This window comes from Ambystoma mexicanum, chromosome 11, assembly GCF_040938575.1.
Source record: "Ambystoma mexicanum isolate Mex_15411 chromosome 11, UKY_AmexF1_1, whole genome shotgun sequence".
Classification (NCBI taxonomy): Eukaryota; Metazoa; Chordata; class Amphibia; order Caudata; family Ambystomatidae; genus Ambystoma; species Ambystoma mexicanum.
In genome coordinates, this window is record NC_090934.1 from 1,067,885,018 (window position 1) to 1,067,910,658 (window position 25,641).

At 43.2% G+C, this 25,641-nt stretch overlaps 1 protein-coding gene across 1 annotated transcript in view; it reads left to right on the top strand.

Annotated features, from left to right (window-relative positions):
- Positions 1-25,641, top strand: part of WDR93 (WD repeat domain 93) — a 640,373-nt gene that overhangs the window by 385,592 nt on the left and 229,140 nt on the right. The window contains exon 8 of the mRNA XM_069624316.1: positions 9,491-9,575. Coding sequence (XP_069480417.1) covers positions 9,491-9,575 — 85 coding nt within the window. The remainder of the gene's footprint in view (positions 1-9,490; positions 9,576-25,641) is intronic.

Here is a 25,641-nt window from a genome sequence, read left to right on the forward strand (position 1 = left end):
GCGTAACGCTCACCGTGCCTGCAAGTCTGCATCCAGCCTTCTGCCATGCCCGCCTCGAGTTTGGAGCTCCTAGAAAAAGGGAGAAAGAAGGAGAAAAGATTAGAACAAGAGCAATACCTTTAATCCTTACCTGAATTCCCGATCCATCGCGCCTTCGAGCTGGAAGAAAGAAGTTATTTTATGCGCGTCGCCTCACCTGCTGCAGCGCCGCGCTGAACTCACCGGCCTTCGCAGCATCTTCACATTCCACCGCATCCTCTTGTATGTTCCCGCCACACTCTGGCACCTAAGGAGAATACAAGAACAGCAATGTGAGCCAAGGGAATACACAGAGGAATATTAGTTACCCTCCCATAGACTTACCTGATTTTACCACTGGGGTACTATTCCTCTTCACGGGTCGGCGCAGCTTCCACTGCATCTTTGCCGAACCCCAGCCCCTAAGGGGAAACAAAAGGACAGCAAGGTGAAACAAAGGAACTAACAAGGGGAACCCTCCTCACCACAATAGACTTACCTGATTTTACCGTCGGAGGTATTATTCCCCAAGACTTCATACTTTCTCTCAGCGCCTGAATAAGGGAGAAAGCAACAGGTTACATATTGACATTATTTTATCGAACTGTGTTGGAAAATACAAATCCTTACCAGAAAACTACCGGTTGCCATGAGGAACTCTTCATTAGGGTCAAGCTGCAACCTGCAAGGAATCGGACAAGAGTGAAAGTCAGGCATTTGAACTCTTACAAACTTTATACTTACGGCGTCTTGCCGGGAATCTCAGAGTCAATATTGTTCTGGAACTCACCAATTCCTTCGAGCCAGTGAAGCAACTGGTTATCAACGCGCCCCTGCGCTCAATGCAGAATGGAGAGCTCACCTTTTCAAACCATCAGGTGAGACTATAAGAGGGGAGATCAAAGGTGATCTGTGGAGAGAACAGAGGGGGTAAGGGGATTTACGTTCAACTTCACGGGTGGCTAATTCCCTTTCTCCATTTGCAGGAGAATATTCCTACAGGCCAAGAAAACGAAGCTGGGTGGGCCAGTCCAGTCCGTCATCTCGGCCCTACGCGTCACAATTGTGGAGACCGCAGCTGTCCAGTTCCAATCGACGCCTCTGTGGGAGCCAGGTGAGTGTAACATCTCCTTTACGGAAACCTTGTTACATCATGATAACCTGAAACATGGTAGTGATTGAACGACCATTGATAACTGAGGATGGGCTGATACTAAAATCTAGCAATGTCTTAAAGTTCCTACACCATATTCCCAAGCTCAGGTTCGTTGCTTCTGATGACATAAAAATTGTTCAGTTCGTAGAAGAAAAGATTGGGTTATTTTGCACTTATCCTCGACACCAGTCAAAATGGCTTTGCTAGAAGCAGCCTCATATCTTCTTCCACTGGGATTTGAGTTATTAGAGGGCCCTTTAAGAAATATGCCTGGCCCGACACTGGATTACCATATTTCAAACAAGAAAGCATTGGTGGAAAGTGAAACGAATTGTCGGGTGTTAAAGGAACGACAGCCGATATATCGTCCTTCATTAAGCCCTAAGCCAGTTGAGACTGGGGATGGTGTGCAGCCGTCGATAACTGAGATTTGACTCGACAAAAACGAATGAGAGAAGAGTGGTTAAGATTTAAAGTAATAAACTTACACGCCATCGAGAAGATGAGAACTTGTCATGGGTGGCAGCTTCCCTAGTCCCCCTCAAAAAGAAATTAGGATCAAGATCACCAAACTGACAACCCTCTACTACTATGCTCCTGGAATACAAGGTTTTTTTGCACTGGTTTATGGAGGGTAATTCCAATCTAGCAAAATGTGATATCCTGTGTTTTCAGGAGACTTGGCTATGGTTGGTTCCGCTGTGATGGGTTCATTGCTAATTTAAAAGTGGCTAGAAAGGCTTTACTTGGGGATCCATGTCCGTGTTTGTTGGCTTTGGCAAAAGATGCCCAAGGTTTAACTGTAAATGGTCTTCAGCAGAGTTCAAAAGGCTATAGAATCATACAAAGAAGAAAACTACCTAAACATGAATGTAAAAAAAACAGAAATAATGGCATTGTGGTCAGCAGGGAAAACAAAAGGCACATTTAGACTATACTAGGGGCAAGAAAATTGGGCCAGATATAATATTTGGGTTAATCATCCTTCATTAACCCGTAAGCCAATTGAGAGTGGGGATGGTGTGCAGCCATCGATAACGGTGAGATTTGACTCAACAAAAAACAATGAGAGAAGAGTGGCCGAGATTCAAAGTAATAAACTTACCGCCCATCGAGAAGATGAGAACTGGTCATGGGGTGGCAGCTTCCCTGGTCCCCCCCCAAAAAATAAACTAGCAACAAGATCACCAAACTGACAACCCTCTACAACTATGCTCCTGGAATGCAAGAGGTTTTTCCCACTTGTTTATGGAGGGTAATTCCATTCTAGCAAAATATGATATCCTGTGTTTTCAGGAGATTTGGCTACCGTAGGTTCCATTATGTGATTGGTTCATTGCATATTTAAACCCGGCTAGAAAGGGTCTACTTGGGCGCCCATCTTTGGATTTGTTGAGCAATAGGATGGATACTAGACAGACAGACTTTGTTAAGGGTGTGGGAACCAACATGAACTTTTTTTTAACTGAATCTGATAAAGCTGGAAGCCTTGAAGGCCAATAAACTTGGTCTTTATAGACTTGGAACAGGCGTTTGATAGTATCAACAGAGAGAAAATGTGGCAAGAATTGTTCAAGTGGAAGTGTCTTTGGACCTAATTGATGCTAACAAATCACTGTATTCAGCAACGACGATGCAAGGTAGATTGTCTGGTGAAGGAGCGCTCTCTAAAAAGATTTGAGACCTTTTGTTCCCTTAAACAGGGATGCCCTCTAGCCCCGATACTATTCAATCTTTATCTGTCGGATTTGGAAAATATTCAGAGTGAAATTCAAGTGCATTGTTCCATACCCGGCAAAACTGAATGCCCAACTGGTGCTGTGGGTCATGTATGCCGATGACTTGGTAATGCTTGATAAGACACTGATTGGTCTTCAGCGGAGGTTACAAGGCTTCAAATCATAGAGGGAAACAACCTAAAAATTAATGTAAAAAAAACAAAAATAATGAAATGTTGTGGTCAGCAGGGAAAACAAAGGCACATTCAAACTATACTTGGGGGCAACAAAATTGGGCCAGATATAATATTTGGGTTAATCATCCTTCATTAACCTGCAAGCCAATTGAGATTGGGGATGGTGTGCAGCCATCGATAACAGTGAGATTTGACTCAACAAAAAACAATGAGAGAAGAGTGACCGAGATTCAAATTAATAAACTTACCGCCCATCGAGAAGATGAGAAATGGCCATGGGTGGCAGCTTCCCTGGTCCCCCCCCCAAAAATAAATTAGCAACAAGATCACCAAACTGACAACCCTCTACAACTATGCTCTCAGCAGGGAAAACAAAGGCACATTTAAACTATACTTGGGGCAACGAAATTGGACCAGGTATACTCCAAAAAATATTTGGGAGTCCTGATCAGTTGCAGTATTAGAGTACCTGAATGGGTAATGGCATTAAGGTTAAAGGTGCTCGGCAAGTGCTGATACTACATAAGAAATATGACACATTTTCCATATACCCAATAGTTACCTTCTACAAACAGAAGGTTGCTCACATTTTGATGTATGGAATAGAAACGCCTCTAAATCCATCATCATGGGAACTGTGGGACATTCTGGAAGCTACCTTTTGGCGTAGGGTACTCTATTTGCCTCCTAGCTTTCCAGTGACCATAACATACGAATTGGCACTCCAGTCCCTCCAGTCCAAAGTTCTCTGAAGTTCTTGGAGTTATTTCGTGAATCTGTAATGAATGATATTTTAGCAACTGTTGAAATACTAATAGACAGACAGTGAAACAGAGTGGTTTGCTGGAAGCTTGGAAACTAAAATGTAGTCATTGTTAGAATTTCTTGATTTGCAGATAGATGTGTTGAAAAATAACTCTGAAAAAGTGAAAATGAAAATATTGCCAAATGACTGGATTGAGACCCGAGGAAAGAGAAATGTGTATAGGCTGTCTACAATGAGAGGCGGTCGATAAATCAATTGCTGTGTTATCTGGTGAAGTTCCTCTGTCCTAGGTTTAGAGATATGTTTATGCACTTGTGACTGAATCTCCTTCCTATGAGGGAAGTTCTGTTATCATAGACAGCTGGACATTCAGGAACCCACCTGTAGATTTTGTGAGGAGCCTGGTTCAATTGAATTATCGAAGCACCTGATGGTAGAATGTGTAGCATTACCTGGTATAAGACACAAAAATATGGAAGGGCTGACATGTAGTGTATCTACCCTGGAAGCTGATGAGTGGTGGAACTTGATGTTGGTGGGGGAACAAAGTAATGTGATTTTTGTTATCAAATTTTGGAAGGAAATATTCCCATGATCGATTTCATGTGATGATGCATCCTTTTCCTTTCTCTTTTTCTCTGTTATTAACAGATGAAAGGAGTAGAGTCCTTGTCTAATATACTCACTCCTTTTTCTTCTTTTTAAAGAGAAGTTCTCTGTTTTAATCCAGTAATATTTATCCAGGTGGTATGCTGTATATTATATGGAATTGGTAGTTATGTGAAGAGGAATTGAAGAACTGATTTGTTTTATAGAAATCATGTGAAAGTTTTGTGATAAACCAAACACTAATAACATTTTTTTTAAAAGAAAGAAAATAAAGAATACTTTTCAAAGGTGACTGCTTCAATAGTAGTTGCTTGCTTACAATTGTTACAGAAAATGACAGTAGTGACACTTCGGTTTAAAATGTAGTACCGCACACTTGCATTTGTTAGGATAAATGACAGATTCATTCAACTGCAAATTCACACAGACAAAGGTCTGTAGGAAGGAAAAGGATGGTTATTCAACACTTGTTCTACTTTCTAGCAACACTTAAAGGCTCCTAATGCTTTAGCAGTCCAATACCTAGCTATTAAAGAGTTCATAAAGGTCAGCATAGGATGGGAGCAAACGTCTTATGCAGCAGTAGAAAAGGTAAGGTTCCTCAGGATGACATGCATTACTCCCCGTAATAGCATTTCTGATGATTGTATCTGCTTAGATTCACATGCCGTGCATACAGTCCGACACCCAGTGGCAATTGCGGAGCACCGAAAGTGGACGCCGACATGGGCGCGACTGCAACACCATCCCTAACGTGATGTGCAGTGCACCCAAAATCCACCACGCATCGAGGTCCCTCCAACTGTGTTCTCACTGCCGTGAGGGAGCCTTGTGGTCAGTGTGAGTGAGTACAGAAGAGAGAAGGTGTAAGATGTCTCTGTTCCTTCTACTCCATGAGGGGAAGAAGGGTGGGCGCATGTGAATCTAAGCAGATACAATCATCAGAAATGCTATTACGGTGAGTAATGCATGTCTTCTGGCGCTTGTTAATCTGCCTTGAATCACAAGTTGTGCATAGACTAGCGAGCAGTACACAGAGATGGTGGTGGGATGTGTGAAGGAACAGTAACAAAGAGATGTCTTGGCACTGCTTGTCCGCCCTGAGAATCAGACCTAGAGTGTGTATCTAGGCAGTAGTGTTGTGTAAAGGTGTGTACAGAACTCCAGGTTGCTGCTTTGCAAATGGGCTTGAGAGGAACATTTGCAATGAATGCTATGGTAACCCCTGTGCCCTGAGTAGAGTGTGCTCTAGGCGTGAAGGGCAGATCTCTCTTGGCAAGAATGTAACACAGTGTGATGCAGTTTACGATCCACTTTAAAATAGCTGTTTTAGAGACAGGGTCCCCTTCTCTACCAGCTGCCACTGAAACGAAGAATTGATTTGTCTTTCTTAGTGGCTTTGTCTTTTCCAGATAATAGTCAACCACTCTCCTCACATCTAGTTTGTGGAGGCTTCTTTCTGCCACGTAAGGGGGGTTCTGGAAAAAGGTGGGTAGTTCTATGGGCTGGTTGACATGAAACTTTGAAATAAATGTAGGCGCAAATCGTGGGCGAGTGCTCAGGACCACCTTATCCTTGTGAATCGTGACAAATTCGGTCTTGAACTGAAAGGGCTTGCAGTTCACTAACTCTCCTTATTGATGTGATTGCCACCAAGAAGGCAGTCTTGCAGGTGAGTGCTTTAAGACTAGCCTTATGCATAGGTTCAAAGTGAGGCCCCATTAGTCTAGTAAATACAACGCTCAGGTCCAGCCAGGGATGGAATTAGGGGGATGAAGTCTTTTTACCTCTTCCATAAATACCTTTATTACTGGAACTTTCCACCACAAAACCTTCTTCTGGGACGTGGTGTATACTGAAAGTGCAGCTAAGTGGACTTTTAAGGAATTGAAAACCAGGCCTGAATCTAGCAAATGAGTTAGGTACAGGACAATATGTGTTGGTGTGCATTCAATAGGATGCTTTTGCCATTGCACCAGATGACAAAGCGTTTCCATTTGCTGGAGTAGCAATGTCTGATGGTGCTTCCCTAAGTATATCCATACATCTTTGAGGGAGTTGGAGGTGTCCAAATTCTATGACCTCAGGAGCAGGAGCAGGCTGCTAATTTGAGAGTTTGAGGTCATGGGTGTAGTGTTTTCCCCTTGTCTAACCAAGAGATTCACGAGGCTACAGACGGCTCAGAGGGATCAATTCCTCACAGTCACTGTCACGCCAGCACTTAATAATCCATTAATATACCCCCTTCAGGAGTCACAGCTCAAAGGATCCACCTCTATTTAGGTGAGCCCTCAAAGTCACTGTGCAACACTTCTTTGGACAGGCAAATACCAAAATTTAGCGAGGACATTAACCCGTAGCGTGCTATTTGGTCGCTGAAAAAGTTCACAGCCACTCTGGGTACGCCCCCTTATCGTAGGAACTTGCATGTCTATAGCACAACACTCGGTCCCTCTATTCCAGGGAGCCTGGGACGCCATGGGAAAAACTCCATACACCAGGCTCACGGGGCACGTCTTTCTGGTCGCGCCACTCAAAATAGGCCTTTCCGCTGCACAGCAGCTCACACTGGCCTCACTGCAGTCCTGTTCTCACTGTACTGCAAGACTGGAGGAGCAGACCTTGAAGCATCGTTGTCGATGTGCCACGGATTGTCAAGCCACACCAGACACCAATCCGAGACGCACACTGGCCACTTCCGACAATCTGACCTATTATTACAGAAACTAATACATAAAAAAAGAAAAAGGAAAGTGTATGTCAGTGAAGTGAAAGGCTGTGTAGGACTGGATTAGCCTTTGAAACTGCATTTCCCAGCAGTACTTAGGAAATCTTGTTGTTTGCCGTGTTCGTGCGGTGTGGCAGCTGGAAGTAATTACAGCCTGCTTATTAACTTCCGTCCGCCCGTGCCAGGTGCAGATTATTTTGTGAGCACAGGTAGTTATGCCGTTTGAGGAGAGGATTCCAGGGGAGCAGCAACGGCACGCCGAAGCACTGGGTACGAGCAAAAGGATTCCAGGCCATGCAGCGGTGACTAGCGGGTTGCCAGCTCCCAACGCTCTACACCTTCTCGACCGGGTAGTCCCATGGGGCTCCCGGACAAAAAGCTAAGTGCACAGTGCTGGTTTGCATAACGGTATTGATGTTGTGGTCGGGGGTACGGCTGCATGTAGAGGTTTCTTTAGCATGCCTCGAATGAGGGATATGTTTGCTTGTGCAAATACATTATGCTTCGAAATGTGGGACATTGTGATTGTGAAACCATTACGTTCCGAGGAGGAATATGTTATTTCTTTTTTGCAAACCATTATAGGAACTTGTGTGTGTTGAAAACCATTACGCTCCAAGAAAGGAAGGAGCACGAACTTGCAACATGTTGTTTGGTGGGAAGGAGCAGGTGATTTAAGTTAAGTCTCAGGCGCGTGTGCTCTGCAAACACGTGTCAGATACACACAAACAAATTCAAGCACAATCATGTTGCGGCTGGACCCGCAGACATTTGAAAGTTCTGCACATCTTTAATCCCAAATAATTGAAATAAATCTAATGTTGCAATCTACTTTCAGCAATGGAAAGCAGAGAGATGGAGGTGGTGTATCGAAAGCTATTTGACATGTCTGTATAACTCAAGCTCAGAGGAGCACCGTCACGTTGTTCCGCCAACAGGGAAAGAACGGTTGGTATTAGGGAGAAGGACCGTTGAACTAGTCAAGACTGTCTTGAGTAGGGGGGAGGCTGGGGAGTGGAAATTCAGTAATTTTAGGACATTTCTTCAGTGTGAGGCAAGGAACATTTCCAGAGTCAAGTCTGCTGTGTTGAAAAGCCAGATACTAAGAGCTCTGCATTGCCAGGAGTGCTGGTGGGAGCAGAAGCCCCTGAGAAAGTAAACTTAGATTTCAGAGACATTTGTAAAATATGTAAAGGTATTCCAATGCGCGGTGCAATATGGACCTCAATCCCCATTTCAATCAATTTTGTTTCTGAATTGTTTCCTTAAAATGTACTCCTACTTTTCAAATTTGTATGAAGAAAAAGTAGGATTTGTCGCACAGCAGATCCAACCCCACTCAGACTCAGCCGTCTAATTCTTCAAAGGTTTCCTTGAGTATCCACAAGCCATATTACAGAAACTTTGCACCGCATTTGCACTATTACAAATATTGCCCGAGTGTAACTATCAATTGTTTTAATGCATGTTTACATATTCATGTCTAGTTTTCCAAGTGCAACTACTGTGCAAATTGTCTCTGGACTGGTGCACAGCTTCTGCAACATGCTCTGTGGTGGCATAGCATTCTCTTTGGCACCTGATGCTTGCACTCGTATGTCCTGGACATGGAAAGAACGTTAATGAGTGAGGAAATTGATTTTTGTTATATTTCCCATTGATCACTTCTTGCGGGTTTCCTATGCCCAAACATGCGTTTTCTACTTTCAGTTCTAAAATCTGTATGCGCTATGCACTTTACCAGTTTACTTGTTAAAAATATCCACTAATAAGCCTACAGATGCTACCATTACAATCGCCGTTTTTCTGAGTTGCGCGATTGTGAATAATGCACAGGTCATCCTATTCACAAAGGTGAGCTCTGCATTTCCGGGGGGGGAGGGGCGTGGGGGTGGCGGCGATACCTTATACATTTCTACTCTCACATTACACAGTCAAAGCTTTTTTTTCCGTTTGTTTTTGAACCTGCCTTCCTATTGATGGTGTTCGGTAATCTTGTATAGTTTACGAGCCTCATTTGTTAATTGCATAGACAGGACGTCACCCTGCGGGTCTGCAGATGTATTGGTCTATGACTCCCATGATCCCTCACCATTGACTCTGCTGCCTGGTGCATATAGGAGCTCAAGTCCAAAACGTGTGGCGGGCCAAAGATTGCAGAGCCCTGTCACAGACTGCCATTGTTCCCTAACAGAGGGGGTGAAATAGAACCTACGCCAGAGTTAATCCTTTCTCCTGCTATGAATGCTTTCATGCAAAGTCATTTTAAAATCATGCTTTTGTTTGGGCTTTTTTTAGGTGACCCCAGCTCCCATTGCAGATAATGTTAAGCTGGCTGCGCCGACGCTTATCATGAAAATCAAACCACCCAGACCAGTCACAGGTAGGTCTCCATTCCAATATTTCTCACTGCATGTATTCATTCTGCGCCCAGAACCTTCTCCATGGATGCCCTCACTGCTATGTTACTACGTGACCATCTGCAGGATGTTTGCATGAAAGAGATTGGGCCTCATAACGAGGTTGGAGGTTGCCATTCCGACCTCGGCGGACCCGGTAATTCCCCTTGCACGGGTGCCGGAGCCGGTACGTCCCCATTCCCATTTGAGCCCCCATAGGGGGCTCGAGCAGAACTCGTAGTATGGCAGTACAGTCACAACTGTGCTGGCATGGATACCGGGGCCGTTGTTGCCTTACCGCCATACTCCTAATGAGGCCCATTGACAAATAGTAACACTGTTTGGGCCGTTGTGCTGTGTGTGAGGTTGGGACTAGCATTCAAATAATAGGCGCAGGTGTTTTCATTAACTGGATTAGTAACCAGCTTATTGCACTCATTTATAAAGGAGTATGCTTTGCAGAGACCTAACTCCATGCCTCTTTGACACATTAGAGAGATAATAGGGCGTAGGCTGGAATAAATGCTTTAGGACTTTGGGCTTATTTATTCATTGGTCATTTGAACTGCACTGCATCAGGGTAGACGTCACTCTAGAGAGCCAAAAGGGTAAGATGTAGGGGGGAGGTCAAAGTAAGTCTTCATCTTTTTCAGATGGACAAGTGCTGCAACCCATACACATATATTAAAACATTTTAGAGGTGTTTGTTCATAAGGAAGGGTAGCCTTTATTCTTGGAACTGGGTTTTATCACTGACCTCCTGAATGGAAAGACCTCATGTTTCTGTCTCCAGTACTTGCATATATCGTTACTTATGTCTGCGCCTAATAACCTGAACCTTGTCCTTCCAGAGCAGGCTTTATTGGCATAGCCTGTAGATTGTGCCCTTATTGGTCAATCTCTGCCTACTTGAACAGTTTCAATGGGTGTAGCTTCCATTAGGTATTTAAGGAGCTGTGCTTTAGCAGGCCCAATGGAGAATGCACAAGAATATGCAGGTTGGCAGATGTATAGGAGGATTAAGGATACTTATATAACTTCCCTTGACTTAAGCATTACTATTATTTCTACCAACTTATTGAATTTGCCATTTGTATCCCTATCAACTGACAAAGAGAATCCTCTGTTATACTTAGGTCATTTTTATAACGGACACAAACAAGAATCTGATAACACAGCCTTGATGGATCGTAAATGTTATACTGAAACCTTGATAGACTCTCAAGGTGAGTCCGGCATTGGCGCATCATTGGGGTGGGTTTAATCTAAAGATAGGCCATGGACCCCCTATCTAATTTGTGTGATGAAGCTGAGGATCGAGTACATAATATACTGACTTTGGATATGTTCGACCGAAAGATGTGTGCCAATGACCTTAAATGTTATACCTGCCTTATGGAATGGCGAATAAGGACCGCAAATGGCAGACTTCTCAATCATACTCAATCGTAGACCTGGGAGTCTTACCTCTAAAGGTCATAAAGTCTCCAGATGGCACTGGGTGTTGGATTTTAGGGTGATACGCAGCTTGTATAGTGATCATTTTGTGATAGCTCTGGTAATTGAGTGACCTTTGTTTTATCTATTCACTCTATTTACTACCACATACTGACAAGCCTTTATCTCAACTTCCAAAAAAAGAATTCGATGGGATAGGGTCTGTGATGCAAATGTTTCAGAGGAGATAATAAGGTCTAATATATTGTTGATTAATGTTCTATTATAAAATGCTGTCGACCCTGATTTAGCATGGAAAATATATCTGGAATTAATGCAAAAATACTTCCGCTCATTTCTTTTTTGAATCGAGAGTTTCAAGAAATAAAACACCGAAATTTGGATAGCTTGATGACTTTTGTAGAGTGGCCAAATGTCATTTACTTTCTCTACTTAAGTCACCTGAAAAGTAAAAGAACTGAGATATGTATAATAAAACGATAGCCACCCACAAAACCAAACTCGATATCAAATCTTGGGAAGAGCTGCTACTTGCATTAGGTCAGGCAAATTCAAGATATTCTTGGGAAAGGGTTAACTACGGTCCCAAACACCTGTCAGAATCTGACTTAATAATCACCAATGTACAAGATTCTGTGTGGGGTTCCCATTTTTCAAACGTATACAGTGCCAGAAATGACAATCCGAGATTAAGAATGGATCCCATAATTGGACCTAATCTAGACCAAAAACCATTTACTATTATACAAGTAGCAACAGCTCAGCATTAACAGACGTTCATTAGAATCCTGGGATTGAATAGAATATCAGTTGAGCTCTTTAGGAGTTTTGGGTTCTTTTGCTCACAGTAATGTTTAATGTCTTTATGGAGCAAAAATGATTCCTTAAATCCTGGAGATATGCTATATTCTTCCCTATGTATAAAAAGGGACAGAGAGGAATCCCTAATTCTTGTCAGCCTATACCTCTCTTAAACTCCGAGTCCAAGATATTGGGCATAGTGATTATTGCCATGCTACAATCCTGGCTGGATAAGGCTAACATCTTGATAAAATTTCAATTGGAATTTCACAAAGGCCTAGGAACAAGTGAAAAAGCACTGAACCTATATCTGATTATTGTGAACTATTTATATAAAAAGAAGGAAAATATCTATCTTGCATTCATGGACCTCAGCACTGCCTTTGATAAAGTTAGTAGACATAATTATGGCAGTGCTTGCAGACCATGGACACTGCCCTGAAGGTCTATTGCAGATATTCTTATACATCAAGAATCAAAGGCATGAGTTCACTCGGGCAGGTGGCGGCCAATACACTTCCTGATTTCCCATAGACACTGGTGTTAGTCAAGGCTTAGTGGTAGCCCTGCTACTTTTTTCTTTGTACATTAATGGGCCAATGGACACATGGCACTATGAGAAACCGCTTTCTAAAACACGTCCGGCAAGACGGGGGAATTTCTCGATTTGCAGATTTGTAAACGTGTCTTCTCATTGAATTGGTGCTCAAGTTATATGAGGTTAAAATAAAAGTGATTGCAAAGTATGGAGCAGGAATTTGGGGTCATTTGAACATGATAAATATGCAGATCAAAGAGAATGCGTTTCTTAAAAACTATTGGGTCTTCCCTCCCAGTGCTCCAGATAAGATTTTGAGGTGGGAGTATTTTACTGCCTGTTTTTAAACTTTGAGAGTAAATGTGATTTTAAGAGTAAAAATGACTTTTCTCCTTTGCAAGAGAGTAAAATGTATGTGACATCCAGCCGACTCATGCACAAACTGTATGGAAATCATTACCGTACGGCAGATTTCTGCATTGTGACAGAATACTCCTTTCATTATTTTTTTAAGGTCTGGCCATTTGATCTCTCCTCTATATATTTAAATGTTGAAATCTCAAAAAGCTAGCCAATTACATAGTAAAGCAAACATGAATTGTATTGTGTGTTTTGAGGTTCGATAGCAGAATTGTCATTTGATGTTTAATGAGTCTTCATTTTCTGGAGCTATTACTACCTAAAGGTATGCCAATGTTATGATACAACAGTGCAGAGAGGCAATTACTCCATGCTAAATTCTACACCTGATCTAATGATCAAATGGTTATTTATATAGCGCTTTTGGCCAGGATCTGTACATAGAACATATTTATCACAATTATCACCAAACCAAAGTTGGTACTCCTTTATCGACCTTCAAAGGATGAAAGGCTGAGTTGGACTTGCCGGGATTCGAGCCTGCAACCTACAGATCACGCACAGATTGCAGCAATGAGTGCTCAACCGGCTGAGCTATCTTATTGGCTAACATCCTTCAGATGTCGGTTAACTGAGTATCGACTGAGGTATAATAATCACAGTACCTAGATGTTATACGAACCATTAGGATGCACTACATGAAGTTAAATACCTATCTGGATTATCACAGGGACAGGGTTTGCTGAGTTTATATTTCAATTACAAATGTAACTTTCATTGGTTTGTTTTTGAACAGTGCTTGCACTTCCCGGAGAGTCAGGTTTTGGATGTTTTATTTGTAGTCTTGAAGATTTGAGAGGCTAGAACACCTGTGATTGATGTAATGACAATCATTCACCCTTGAGCAAAGACTCTGCTGCCACTGACCATTTATAGTAATGTACCCCATTGGCTGCAAGGTTGAATGGATGTAATCTAGACTGTGCATAGTCATCATTTTACACACTTATAATTACAGTGTAAATTTATTATCAGTGTAAAAATGATCTGCCTCTGTATGATTATGCACACAGCACCAGAACTCTGAAAAATACAATTGTGCAATACTGGTTTGCTGTCACTGGAAAAAAAACATTATTTGTTACAAAATATTTATTAATTCTTAATTGCAACTTAGTTTTCCATATAATTACACTCTCTAAAATTCTAGGAAATGATGCACAGTGCATCTAAAGCTCAATGGAAATATACCATTCCGTTTATCACAGTGTGCAGTTTCTTTTTTTGAAAAGCTTCAGAGAAATACATTCTGTTTCAGAGGTGGATTGCAATTACATCCATGTAGATAAAAATCATAAAGAAGCCTCCTAGTTTCTATAAAGTAACCTGACCTTTGCACTGCCCTCTGCTCTAAACCTGTGCGTAAATGTACCCAGGAAAATAATAAAGCTGTCGTATTTGCAAGATTTTCATGCGTAAACAGGCCTGGTACCCACCTTATCTGGAGGCCTGTTCCCTCCTATCATTGCAATCTATATTGAATTGGGACTGCCATTCTAGGAAAATGAATTCCAACTTGAACCTTGATACTTTGTTTCAGGATATAGGAGAATGGAAAAGCAACTTCAATTCAATCAAGTCCAATTCGCACCCTATCGTACAAGCCCAATTCCTCTACAATCCCATGGTTATCTTACTTTGTTTCTCTATGTTTATAAGGAAAGACTGAAAGAGGTAATCTCCTCGATGAAAGACGATAGATTAAGAGAAAGGCAAATCCCTGTCCGGTCATTCTTGCAACAACTCATCTATACAAGTATCTAACATGGTCTAATTTCGCACAAGAATGTTAGATTATCACCAGAGGAAGATTTAATATGCTACCCCTGAGAGCAGTCACGGCTAAATGGCCAACACCCATCGTATCTGATACTGAATGTTCACTCGCAGAGGGAGGATTTAGTAGACTTTTTTTTCTTCTGTCCTGCTTATGCATCGATTAGAAGGAATACTGTAGTCCCTGTATTGAGAAGATTGAATATTGTACAATGTAGACCTGTTATGTCTTCTCATTTACTATTGACAGAAACACAGCTGATTGCATGGACATGGTTGACCTATCTCAGGATAGCTTTGAGACTTAGAGATAATCTTTTGTAACAGAATTAATTGTATGCAATACATTCTTTCTTGTATTTTTGTGTTGTTTTTATTGTAAATGTTTTATGGATATTCATACATTCATGTGTATTGTTGATGATGAACTATACAGATTGCCAGCAGCATGGTATGTTTTTATTATCTAAGATTATTTTATTCATGAGTAATTGGAGGTGTTATGTATTATAAGATTATTCTGTAATAAAGGCAGGTGGGTGCAAGTGTTCTGACAATGTCCACCATGAATTTGTTTGAAAAAATAAAGTTTTTTTTAGAAAGTTATTTAAAAATTGGATTGCATTTATCCGAGACCCCCAAAATAGTATTGCATTAAGCATGATTGGCAGATGTTTTTGTTCGGGGACTGGCTTTTTGGTGGGGTCCAGTGCATGAGGCCAGTTAGGAGTTGAGGCTGGTTCTACCTGAGCGTAAGGATTTTTGTCCCACATTTGTTGAGCCAGAGGCTGTTTTTTTGCATTTCAGTAGTGTTATTTGTGAACACAAGATGTATTGCTCAATTTTTGGTTATTACATTTCCCAAGGTGGATTAATTGAGCATTGAACGTCTTGAGCATTGTTCTTTTGCTGCAATTATAGTACTTATATAACATGATCCAACACTGGATTACATACACAATGGTGAAGTCGACCTTTAGAGACTTGGTTATGAATGTTGCTGTCAGACGATACCGATTGTGTAGCTTTCTGAGTCACATGACAGAATTATTAGATCTTTACTTACATTTAATTATTTATTTAATAATCAATTGAAGGAGGGGCGTGGCCAGCAACGGGACGATGAGGACGTGAGTTCCTGGCGCTCCGGCGGCCGCAGCAAATAGCCTGAATAAATAACCTGCTACGAGTGGCAAATCTGCCCAAAATGCATACCCTCCTGAAGGCAAGCGCCCCCGGCGCACATGAGAAAATTGCAGGCTAAAACGCATCGTTTTGAGCGAGTTCAGAGCGGCGGGAAGGAGGCGACACGCTCGTGGCATCGCACGATGAAAATGGCTGCGCTCACCGGAGTGAAGCAGGACGGCGGGAAGTCGCGTTGAGGGAGATCCGCGACTATCCCCCCACAGACCACAACACAAACGATCTGTCCACTGCACCTGCATAAATCAACGGAGCTGTTGGGCGGCAGCCCCCGTGTGGTCTGCGGAGAGGCTTTGGCTGGTGAGGCGAGACGGGCGGGAAACCCACCACACGCCCCGCACGGCTGGGCCGGGGTCAGTGAAGAGGAGCCCGTGAATTGGCTGGGGAGACAAGGCGAGCGGGTCGCCCACCACACACCGCGGCGAACAAAAGGAAACGGCCCCCCGAGTACGGGTCAGCCCCCGCACGACAGAGCCGGGAAGGAGCTGCGCTGGGTGGAGCACAGAGGACTGCCCTGCTGTCGAGACCGGTGAGGGGAGCCCGTGACATTAAAAGAATTGCCGCCAACGCCGCTACAGCAGCCCGGACTGAGATACCCACACATTGGCATTCAACATGGGCAAAGACAAATCCAAAAGACTGATATCCCAGAGCAGGATAGATCAATTTACCACGCCGACAACTAACGGCCAACCAGAGCAAGAACAAGACCAAACAGACACGATGGCGGGAACGGAGGGCATGATATCACTAAAGGACATCATGGTGGCCATAGCTGACTCGCGCGCCTCCATGGAGCAGAAAATGGATGGCATCAGCATGGACGTTTCCCTCCTGCGACATGACCTCCAGAAGCTGACATCGCGCACCGGTGAGGCAGAACAACGCATCTCCGGCGCGGAAGATGGGATAAGGAACATAGAACAGCAGCTGTCCACAGTCACAACACATTTAAAAACCATGGAGGAGCGAGTGGATGAGAGCGAGGGAAGGTCCAGGCGTATTAACGTTAGGATCCTGGGACTGCCGGAGAAAGCGGAGGGCCCACATATGGAGCTATTTCTGGAACAGTGGCTTACAGACATGTTTGAAGAAAACACATTCTCCAATTTCTTCTCCATTGAACAAGCCCACCGTGTGCCGACGGGTCGTCCAATTCCGGGCGCCCCGCCTCGTACAGTGATCGCCAAACTATTGAACTATCGTGATCGTGATGCACTGATACAGTCCGCAAGAGTGAAAGGCACCCTCACCTATAATGGATCCAAAATCGCATTCTTCCCAGACTATACCAGGGAAGTGCAGAAGGCTAGACAATCGTTTGACCCACTGTAAAAACAACTACAATCCCTCAAGGTGAAATACGGCCTGATGTTCCCTGCCCAACTTAAAATTTACAATGGAGGCACAACAGTCCACTTCACCGACCCCACAGGGGCGTGGAGATGAGCGGAACAACACATCGAGGGAGACTGGACGAGAACGAGGGGCAACAGAAACAGAAACAGAACACCCTGTGCCCGGCCGGGTCCTGAACCGCCAGACCAGCAACTGCCTGCACCCGGAATTACACCACAGCTGCAGGAATAAGAGCATCGACTCCTGAAATATATGCGAACAGAAACACTCGAGACCCTACCATACAGGGTTTAAGGTACTGTATGCTAACCTAATGCTGAACATGTATACAGATTGGCCACAAAGAGACACACAGCCAAGCGGCCAGCCCAGACGGAAGCCCCCCCTTCCCCTTGTGTGCCACCCTGTGACATCGCACCGGGGTACATCCAGAGCCTACACACAGGGATACAACCCCGAATAGTTTACTTGTTAGCGGGCTTACTCAGCTACGGTTAGCTGAGGTTTGTTGTTGAATGTTCGGGCGACAGATGCTTTGAGTTAGGAGTATAGGGTGGGGGATGGGAAGTTTGTTTAATGACGGTTTTGTTAAGAAAAGGGTCCAAAGTTCAAATCTAGAACGCTTTGCTACAACACTATCAGCAGACGACATTTGCACAGGGTGCTATGAGCCAGTGACTAACCCGCACTCTTCACCAAATGGCCTCCACTAACACAGATATCAGGACCCTACGACTCCTAACCTGGAATGTTAATGGGATGGGAGGTGGAATCAAGGGACGACTTATCACACAACTCCAAAATCGACACACACCAGACATAGCCTTTCTAACTGAGACCCACTTAGCAGGCACTACATGTACCTTATTCAAATGCACCAAATACAGAATTGCAATACATGCTGGGTTCACCACAGGCTCTCGTGGGGTGCTTATATTAATACACAAACGGTTGCCCCTGACCATGACACGGGTGACCCAAGACACTGGCGGCAGGTACACACTTATTACAGGAACACTATGGAACCAGACAATAGCCCTACTCGGGATCTACTCGCCACCGACACTGCTCACCACCCTGCTAGAGGACATTACACCTCTGATCTCAGGAGATAACTCGGACCTACTGATAATTGGGGGTGGCTTCAACAAAGTCATGGAGGTGGGGATGGATCGCTCACACTTAAGAGGAAGAAACCCCACTGTCCGAACCAAACTAGCAGCGTTCACCACGGCAATGGGACTGCGGGATGTGTGGCGTGACTTACTCCCAGAAACGAGGGAATACTCCTTCCACTCAGGGGTACACGCCTCTTTATCACGATTAGATTACTTCTTTCTGCCTGGGCCAGAGACTCACTGGGCCACAAAGGCAACTCTACTGCTGCGCGGCATATCAAATCACTCCCCCCCCCTGCTAATAGAGCTTAACATGGCTAGACCACGTCTGCCCCCCTCCTGGCACTTAAATAACTACTACCTAGGCCTCCCAGATTTTCTGGAGCAAATACAACAAACGACAAAAACTTACTTTGAGTTAAACACGGGATCGGTGGATGATCCGGGGACCCTGTGGGAGGCACTCAAACCGGTGCTGAGGGGTGAGATGTTGTCATGGTCTGCTGCACACCGAAAGAAACACCAACAGAAATTGGTAGAAGCCGAAGAGCAAGTTACCCAGGCTGAACTAAACCACCTGGCACTAGACCCACCGGAAACAAATCGAGCACTAACACTCGCCCAAAAACACTTACAGAACGTTGCGCTAGACAACGCTAGGCAGGCACATATGACGATGAGAGCTAGAATATATGAGACCGGTGATAAAGCCGACAAAATGCTGGCATGGTTAGAAAAACGCAAAATGGGAAGCGGCCAGGTCAGAGCAATAAGATCAGAAGGAGCTGAACCCTTACTGACCGACCGCGACATAGCCGAGGGCTTCGCAGCTTACTATACAGAGCTCTACAGATCACCCACATCGCCTATCAATAGGTCGGTACTAAACGATATAACCCTCCCCACTCTAAGCGCTAAACAGCAGGCTCTCTTGAGAAAGATATCACAGAGGAGGAACTGATAGCGGCCATGTCGGAACTCCAAACGGGAAAGACAGCAGGGCCAAACGGCTTCCCGATTGAGATGTGGCGTAAACTTGGTACAAATGAAATTGACCCCCACTTACTGCAAATGTTCCTACAGTCCAAGGAGAGAGGACGCCTAACGGCAGACCTCCGGAAAGCCAGGTTGATAGTGATTCCCAAAGCAGACAAACCACCAGACCTCTGCAGTTCATATCGACCAATTTCACTTATTAATAGTGAGACCAAAATACTAGCAAAAGCACTGGCCAACCGCTTACAAAAGGTCATCACAACATTAATTCACCCAAACCAGTGCGGATTTATGCCGAACGGTCGACCCGCATGAACATTCATAGGCTACATACTGTAATAGAGAATGCACCCACCACCCCGAGGCCCCCTGGCTGTACTGACGATTGATTTCGAAAAGGCTTTCGACTCGGTGTACTGGAAGGAAATTTGGGAAATAATGTGTCGGCTGGGGTTTGGTCCCCAGTTTCTGAGCTGGGTGCAACTCTTATATGAATCCCCCCGAGGCACAAATGAGAGTGAATGGGTGGCCATTGCAAACCTTTAAGCTTGGGAAGGGAACCAGACAGGGGTGCCCATTATCCGCCATGATATTTGCCCTGGCTGTGGAACCATTAGCAGAGGCATTGAGAACGTCACCGGCCTGGTGTGGTATTCAGTGGGAGGACGGGCGAGAGGATAGTCTCCTTGGACGCAGATGACTTGCTTCTTTACTTAAAAGACCCACACCACGCCTGCTCCACGATTGTAGACATACTAGACCGCTACGGTACTTTCAGCGGGCTAAGAGTAAATGGGCCCAAATCAATACTGTTCCCAATAGGCACCACAACTTTTATACCGCCAGCCAACTGTCCCTTTCGCTTAGAAACTGAGCAGTTTAAATACCTTGGCATACAAATTACTAACGACTTGAACAAATATGTGACCAATAACCTCCACCCGATAACAACCAGATTCACAGAAGATGCCAGGCACTGGGTCTCTCTCCCATTGACCCTACTAGGAAGGGCAGTATTATTCAAAATGATGGCTGTTCCATGCTTCTTATACATACTGCAAAACGCCCCACTACACATCCCAGAGAAAGAATTCAAAAAGATAGACAACGCACGAAGGAAACTCCTCTGGAACAACGGACATCCACGTATTGCACTGGGCACTCTGCTGCGCTCCATTTGGGAGGGAGGGATAGGGCTCCCCCGCCTACAGTCCTACTACTGGGCTAGCTAAATGGCAGTGGTCAACGACTTACTGCATCGGGACACCACGTTGCCACACAATAGACTGGGGAGTGCCAGAGGACACGCTAGACCTCAAACTGAACTCCTTTACAAAGCGATTCGTAACTCAACCCCACATCTATGCTATCACACATTGCCCGAGTATGGAAAGACACACACAAGTTCCTGGGATGGGAAGGTAAAATCACCCCACTACAACCACTGTGGAACAACAGGAATCTACCTGAGGTAAACAAGCTTCCGAGATGGCGTACATGGTTACAACATGATATCAGTACAGTGGGCGATATCGTAGAAGGGGGCAGGCTGATGTCCTTTGAAACCCTAGAGTCCAGATTTCACCTCCCAGGCACTGAACGGTTCCAGTATGCGCAGATGCAGCATGCCCTACAAGCCCACCTCCCAGCACTTGAAGACCTGGCCGAAAGCACTCCCCTCGAAAGAAACATAGTTGAGGCAAACATAGAGACTAAACTAACGCCCACCATGTATAATGTAATCACTTCCTTTGCCACCACTGAACTAACCAGCCCAAAGGGCAAATGGGAAAGAGACATAGGAAAGAGACATAGGACTTATACAACCGGAGCACTGGGTGGGGGCCCTCATGTACCCTCGGGAGGTGGCCATTTCGGCCAGACTTAGACTTATCCAGCTTAAAATACTGCACAGGATTTACTACCCAAGGGTGGCATCGCTGGGGGGAAAACATCTGACCCACACTGTCTTCGGTGCAAGAGGGAGGAGGGAACCTTCCACATACTGTAGGACTGCAACCATATACAACAGTACTGGCAAAAATGTTGCGATGAACTCTCACTGGTACTGGGGAGAACGATACACAGAGACCCGAAACTACTCCTGCTTGGGATAGAGGAGGAGGGAGAAGCATCTAAATACGAGAAGTTGCTTCTATCGACGACCTCGGCAATAATTAAAAGGAACATTGCACAATTATGGGGTTCGGAAACAACAGCGCAGTACGAACAATGGGTGACGGACGTCATCATATGCATTGCAATGGAACAGAGAGTATATATACAGCCAGGGGGTGTCAGAGGAAAGCAGACAAAATATGGAACAAATGAGAGGAAGCCCAATGACTGTACCAACCTGAACAATGGATGATAAGGCACAATGTGCAAAAGTAATCCAATCTGGCATATAGCGTGAGAAATAACGGACACTGCAAGACCCTTTTCTTTCCTTTTCTTCTCTTTCTTCTTTTCTTTCTTTTCACCTGACCAGGGACTGTTCCACTGGTCATATAGGTTGAATGTTTATATGAAGAATGAATGTTTTGTGATGTTAAGATGGAAAAAACAATAAAATGTGTTATTAAAAAAAAAAAAAATCAATTGAAGCCCACTTTATCCCATCAAAACTCTGGGGCGCTGATGAGAACAAAGGATCTTATAACATTCGTGAGAAAAAAAAATATACTAATACATTTGGGAAAACGGCTGTTCAGATAATGAATAACGTCACATCGCAATTTGATGGCTGTGAAACTGATTGGTTTTGGTTGTCGAGCTTTCTGGCAAAACATACCCTGACCATGGTATGTTACTGTTTTCATGGAATACTCAAGGTTTTCATCATGTATTTGAGGAAGAGGGTATATTTAAAAATGTAAACTTGATTGACATTATAGCACTACAGGAAACATGCTTATTGGATGAAATTGAGCTGGAGGCCCGGATTACTATTCAAAGGGTTGCCTCCAATGGTCCTGTGGGCAGACCTAAAGAGGGATTGCTCATTAGTTGCAAGAATATATTCAATTTGATTAACTTGAACATTCCACTAGAATCTGTGCTCGCTGGACCACTTACCGGGAAGCTGTTGGGTCTACTTTTTCATGCTCAATTATTGTTTATGATCCCCTGTGTGGTAACATTAATGCTAGATTGTTAATCTGTGCTTATCATTTAGTGACAGCATATATGCATATCCATCACATATTACTCATAGGGGACTTACATTCTAAGGTGCCATGTAACTTATATACACATGAAGGCATACACAATGTAGTTCTACTCCAATCTAGCTGTGATAAACGTGGCACTGATTTGCAACATTTTGGGACTATTGGGTCTATGTATGTTGAATGGTAAATGTGCAAATGTCATTCTGTAATTTTACTAGAATTTGTGGGAAAGAGTTCTACCATCACTGATTATATGTTTGGGTCAGAATCTCTATATATTCACATGAGCTGGATTTGACTGTCGTCCCAAGAGAGGAAAGTGACCACTTTCCATTACTAGTGCAGATTGATGCTGTGTTTTCTGACACAGAGATATGATAACATTGAGAATGCAAGAATAAATTAAGGTAAAAATAGAATTAGACAGACCTCTGATGAACTCAAACTAGTTAATAACAAGCTAGTTAAAATTGAATGTAAAAAATGTTTTGGCTTTTGCTGTTACAGCTGGTCCTGTGGGCGACTCCTTATTATTCCTATTACCTAAAACAACTCTCAAATCCGGAATTCAGAAGGTATAATTTCCTTTCAATGTCGCAATTCCTCGGAGTTAACGGTATAAAGCCTATGCCGTTGGAATTACATTGTAAGCAGAAATAACTCTGTGACTCTGCACCAATTAATTATGCTGACTCAGTTGTATTTTATTAAGTCAAAACGCCCTGGATAACACGTGTTTCGGCTCAGCAGAGCCTTTCTCAAATCTGGGCTACTTGAACAGACTCTTTTTGTTGAACAATGACATATCTCATTTCCAGAAATTCAAAATATGTTCAGTGAATGTGATGGTCTAGTTTATTTATATTGGGTTCAATCTCATACGTCTTTCCTTATCGCTCCTGATTCACTCACGTTGGCGTGGAGTACGTTGTTGGGAAAAAGAGTCTGTTCAAGTAGCCCAGATTTGAGAAAGGCTCTGCTGAGCTGAAACACGCGTTATCCAGGGCGTTTTGACTTAATCCAGGGCGTTTTGACTTAATCCAGGGCGTTTTGACTTTATCCAGGGCGTTTTGACTTAATAAAATACAACTGAGTCAGCATAATTAATTGGCGCAGAGTCAGTTATTTCTACTTACTAGTTAAAATTGAAATGGCAAGTTTACATAATTAAATATGGAATATGTTTGAAAGTTGGCTACAAAATACTAACCCCCGCACGAAAATTGTCAATGTATGTTTGAGTGACTCCGAGAATAACTTTGTAACGAAAACAATAAGTATGTAGAGAGATGCCATTACTAGAATTGATAACTTAATGGTCGACCAACAACCAAGAACATGACAAAATAATAATGGACATCAATGTGGTTCACATAAACATAAGTATAACAGAGAAATACGAGAAGCCAAAAGGTGTTTATGACGCAAACTTCAAAGTATTGTCATGAATAATAATTAGGAGCCTAATCTTGGTAGTTGGATTAAAGAGACATAAAAGGCCTATACTAAATGGCTCTGGTCATACCTTGCAAAAAGAGAGCAATGATAAAACAATGGCAATCGCTGATACTGGACATTAGACATAATAACACACAGCAATACTGGCAGATAGTCAGACTCCCAGTGGTATTGTTAATACCTTTGGCCTGTGTCTCTGAAGAAGAGTGTGAAGTATACATAAAGGCCACCATAGGGAATTCTGTGAACTATTTTATGGCTGCAGCATTTGTAATAGAAAAGGTGTTGACTATCACCATGGGGTGCCTCATACTATTGTACGTAGAGCACTCTCTATTCGCCACCCTTGAGCAATCAAAAAGCACATTTACAATGTGTTTTAGCACCTTGAAGCATCTTTTATGTGGTAGATGGAATTATCAGTAAATATCACAGAACAAATAACCGGACAGACCAAAGGAAGATGGTAAAATACTGCTTTAATCTCAATGAAAAAAAGCAGGGCGTTACGACAGCTATCAAAGTAGATGCTCACTATTCACACATCATTTTGCTTGAACAGAGTTTATATACTTAAACATAAATTATTTATGACATCATCCTACATGGCATTTCATAAAACCTATCACCGGATTGGATTAGAGGAACATATCTACTTATAGAATTATATATGGGTTAATATCTCATTTCGTTCTGTTCATGTGCTGCTTTGTTTTCCCAATTAGTCCTTTGCATTTCATCGACCTGATTCTTAGCCAAGGTCAATCGTTTGTAGTTGACCTTGTAGTTTTCTCACTGTTCTGGAACAGTCGAGGGAGTGTGACCACTCCACTATCTTAACTCAAGCTCTAATAAATATTATTTGTTTTGAGTTCTTCATGACGTGTTAAGAGACCAATCAATTACTGCTATTTGATTTTATTAAACAGGGTGTCATTATCCCTTATAGCTTTATAGCCTTTAGAGACTTGCTCACTCTACCTCACATAGGCTTTTGCCTTCGTATTTGTCCAATACTTGGCATCTGCAAATGTCCTTGTCTCTCCTATTCTTAGCAGAAATATATCTGACACACATGGTCTGTTCATTCGACTCCCTTTGTGCCTTGCACCCATCTCTCGAATATAGCCTCCTTGACTTCAGGCCAACGTACTCCCTTATTCTTCACACAAAAACAGCTTCTTCATCAATTCTTCAATTTGCAATCCTATGCTCATATTTTGAGGTAGCTGGGTTTATTCTTTAACATTCTTTAATAAGGGTCGTTGTCCATTTTCTTCCAATGGTTGCCCTAAACATTGTGTATATACCATTTTTTAGCAAGCTTCTATATGCTTTTTCTACCTTGCATTACAGCATATATACAGTTATTGGTCAGCAAGTTACTTAATCTTATTTGCACGATTACTTCATTTTTAGGTACATGTTTCTCTTCGTGCTTTAGTTACATCATCAAGTATTTTCATATTGTTTCAACATAGGTTTATATATCTTCATCATGACATCATTCTGTTGCCATCAGACTTTTACTTAGCGTTCATCCATAATTACCATAGCTGCTTTCTGGCACTTTGACAGTGGGCATCCTTCTTGGTAACTTACTTCCACTTTCTCAATGTGTATTGGTATCTTCTGAATGGCTGTCTGAGTGCATATCATCTCTCATACAATCGATGCAGTATGGACATGTTGTATATGATATGATATGATATGGCATTTGTAATGCGCCTATACACAGGTGTTTCAAGGC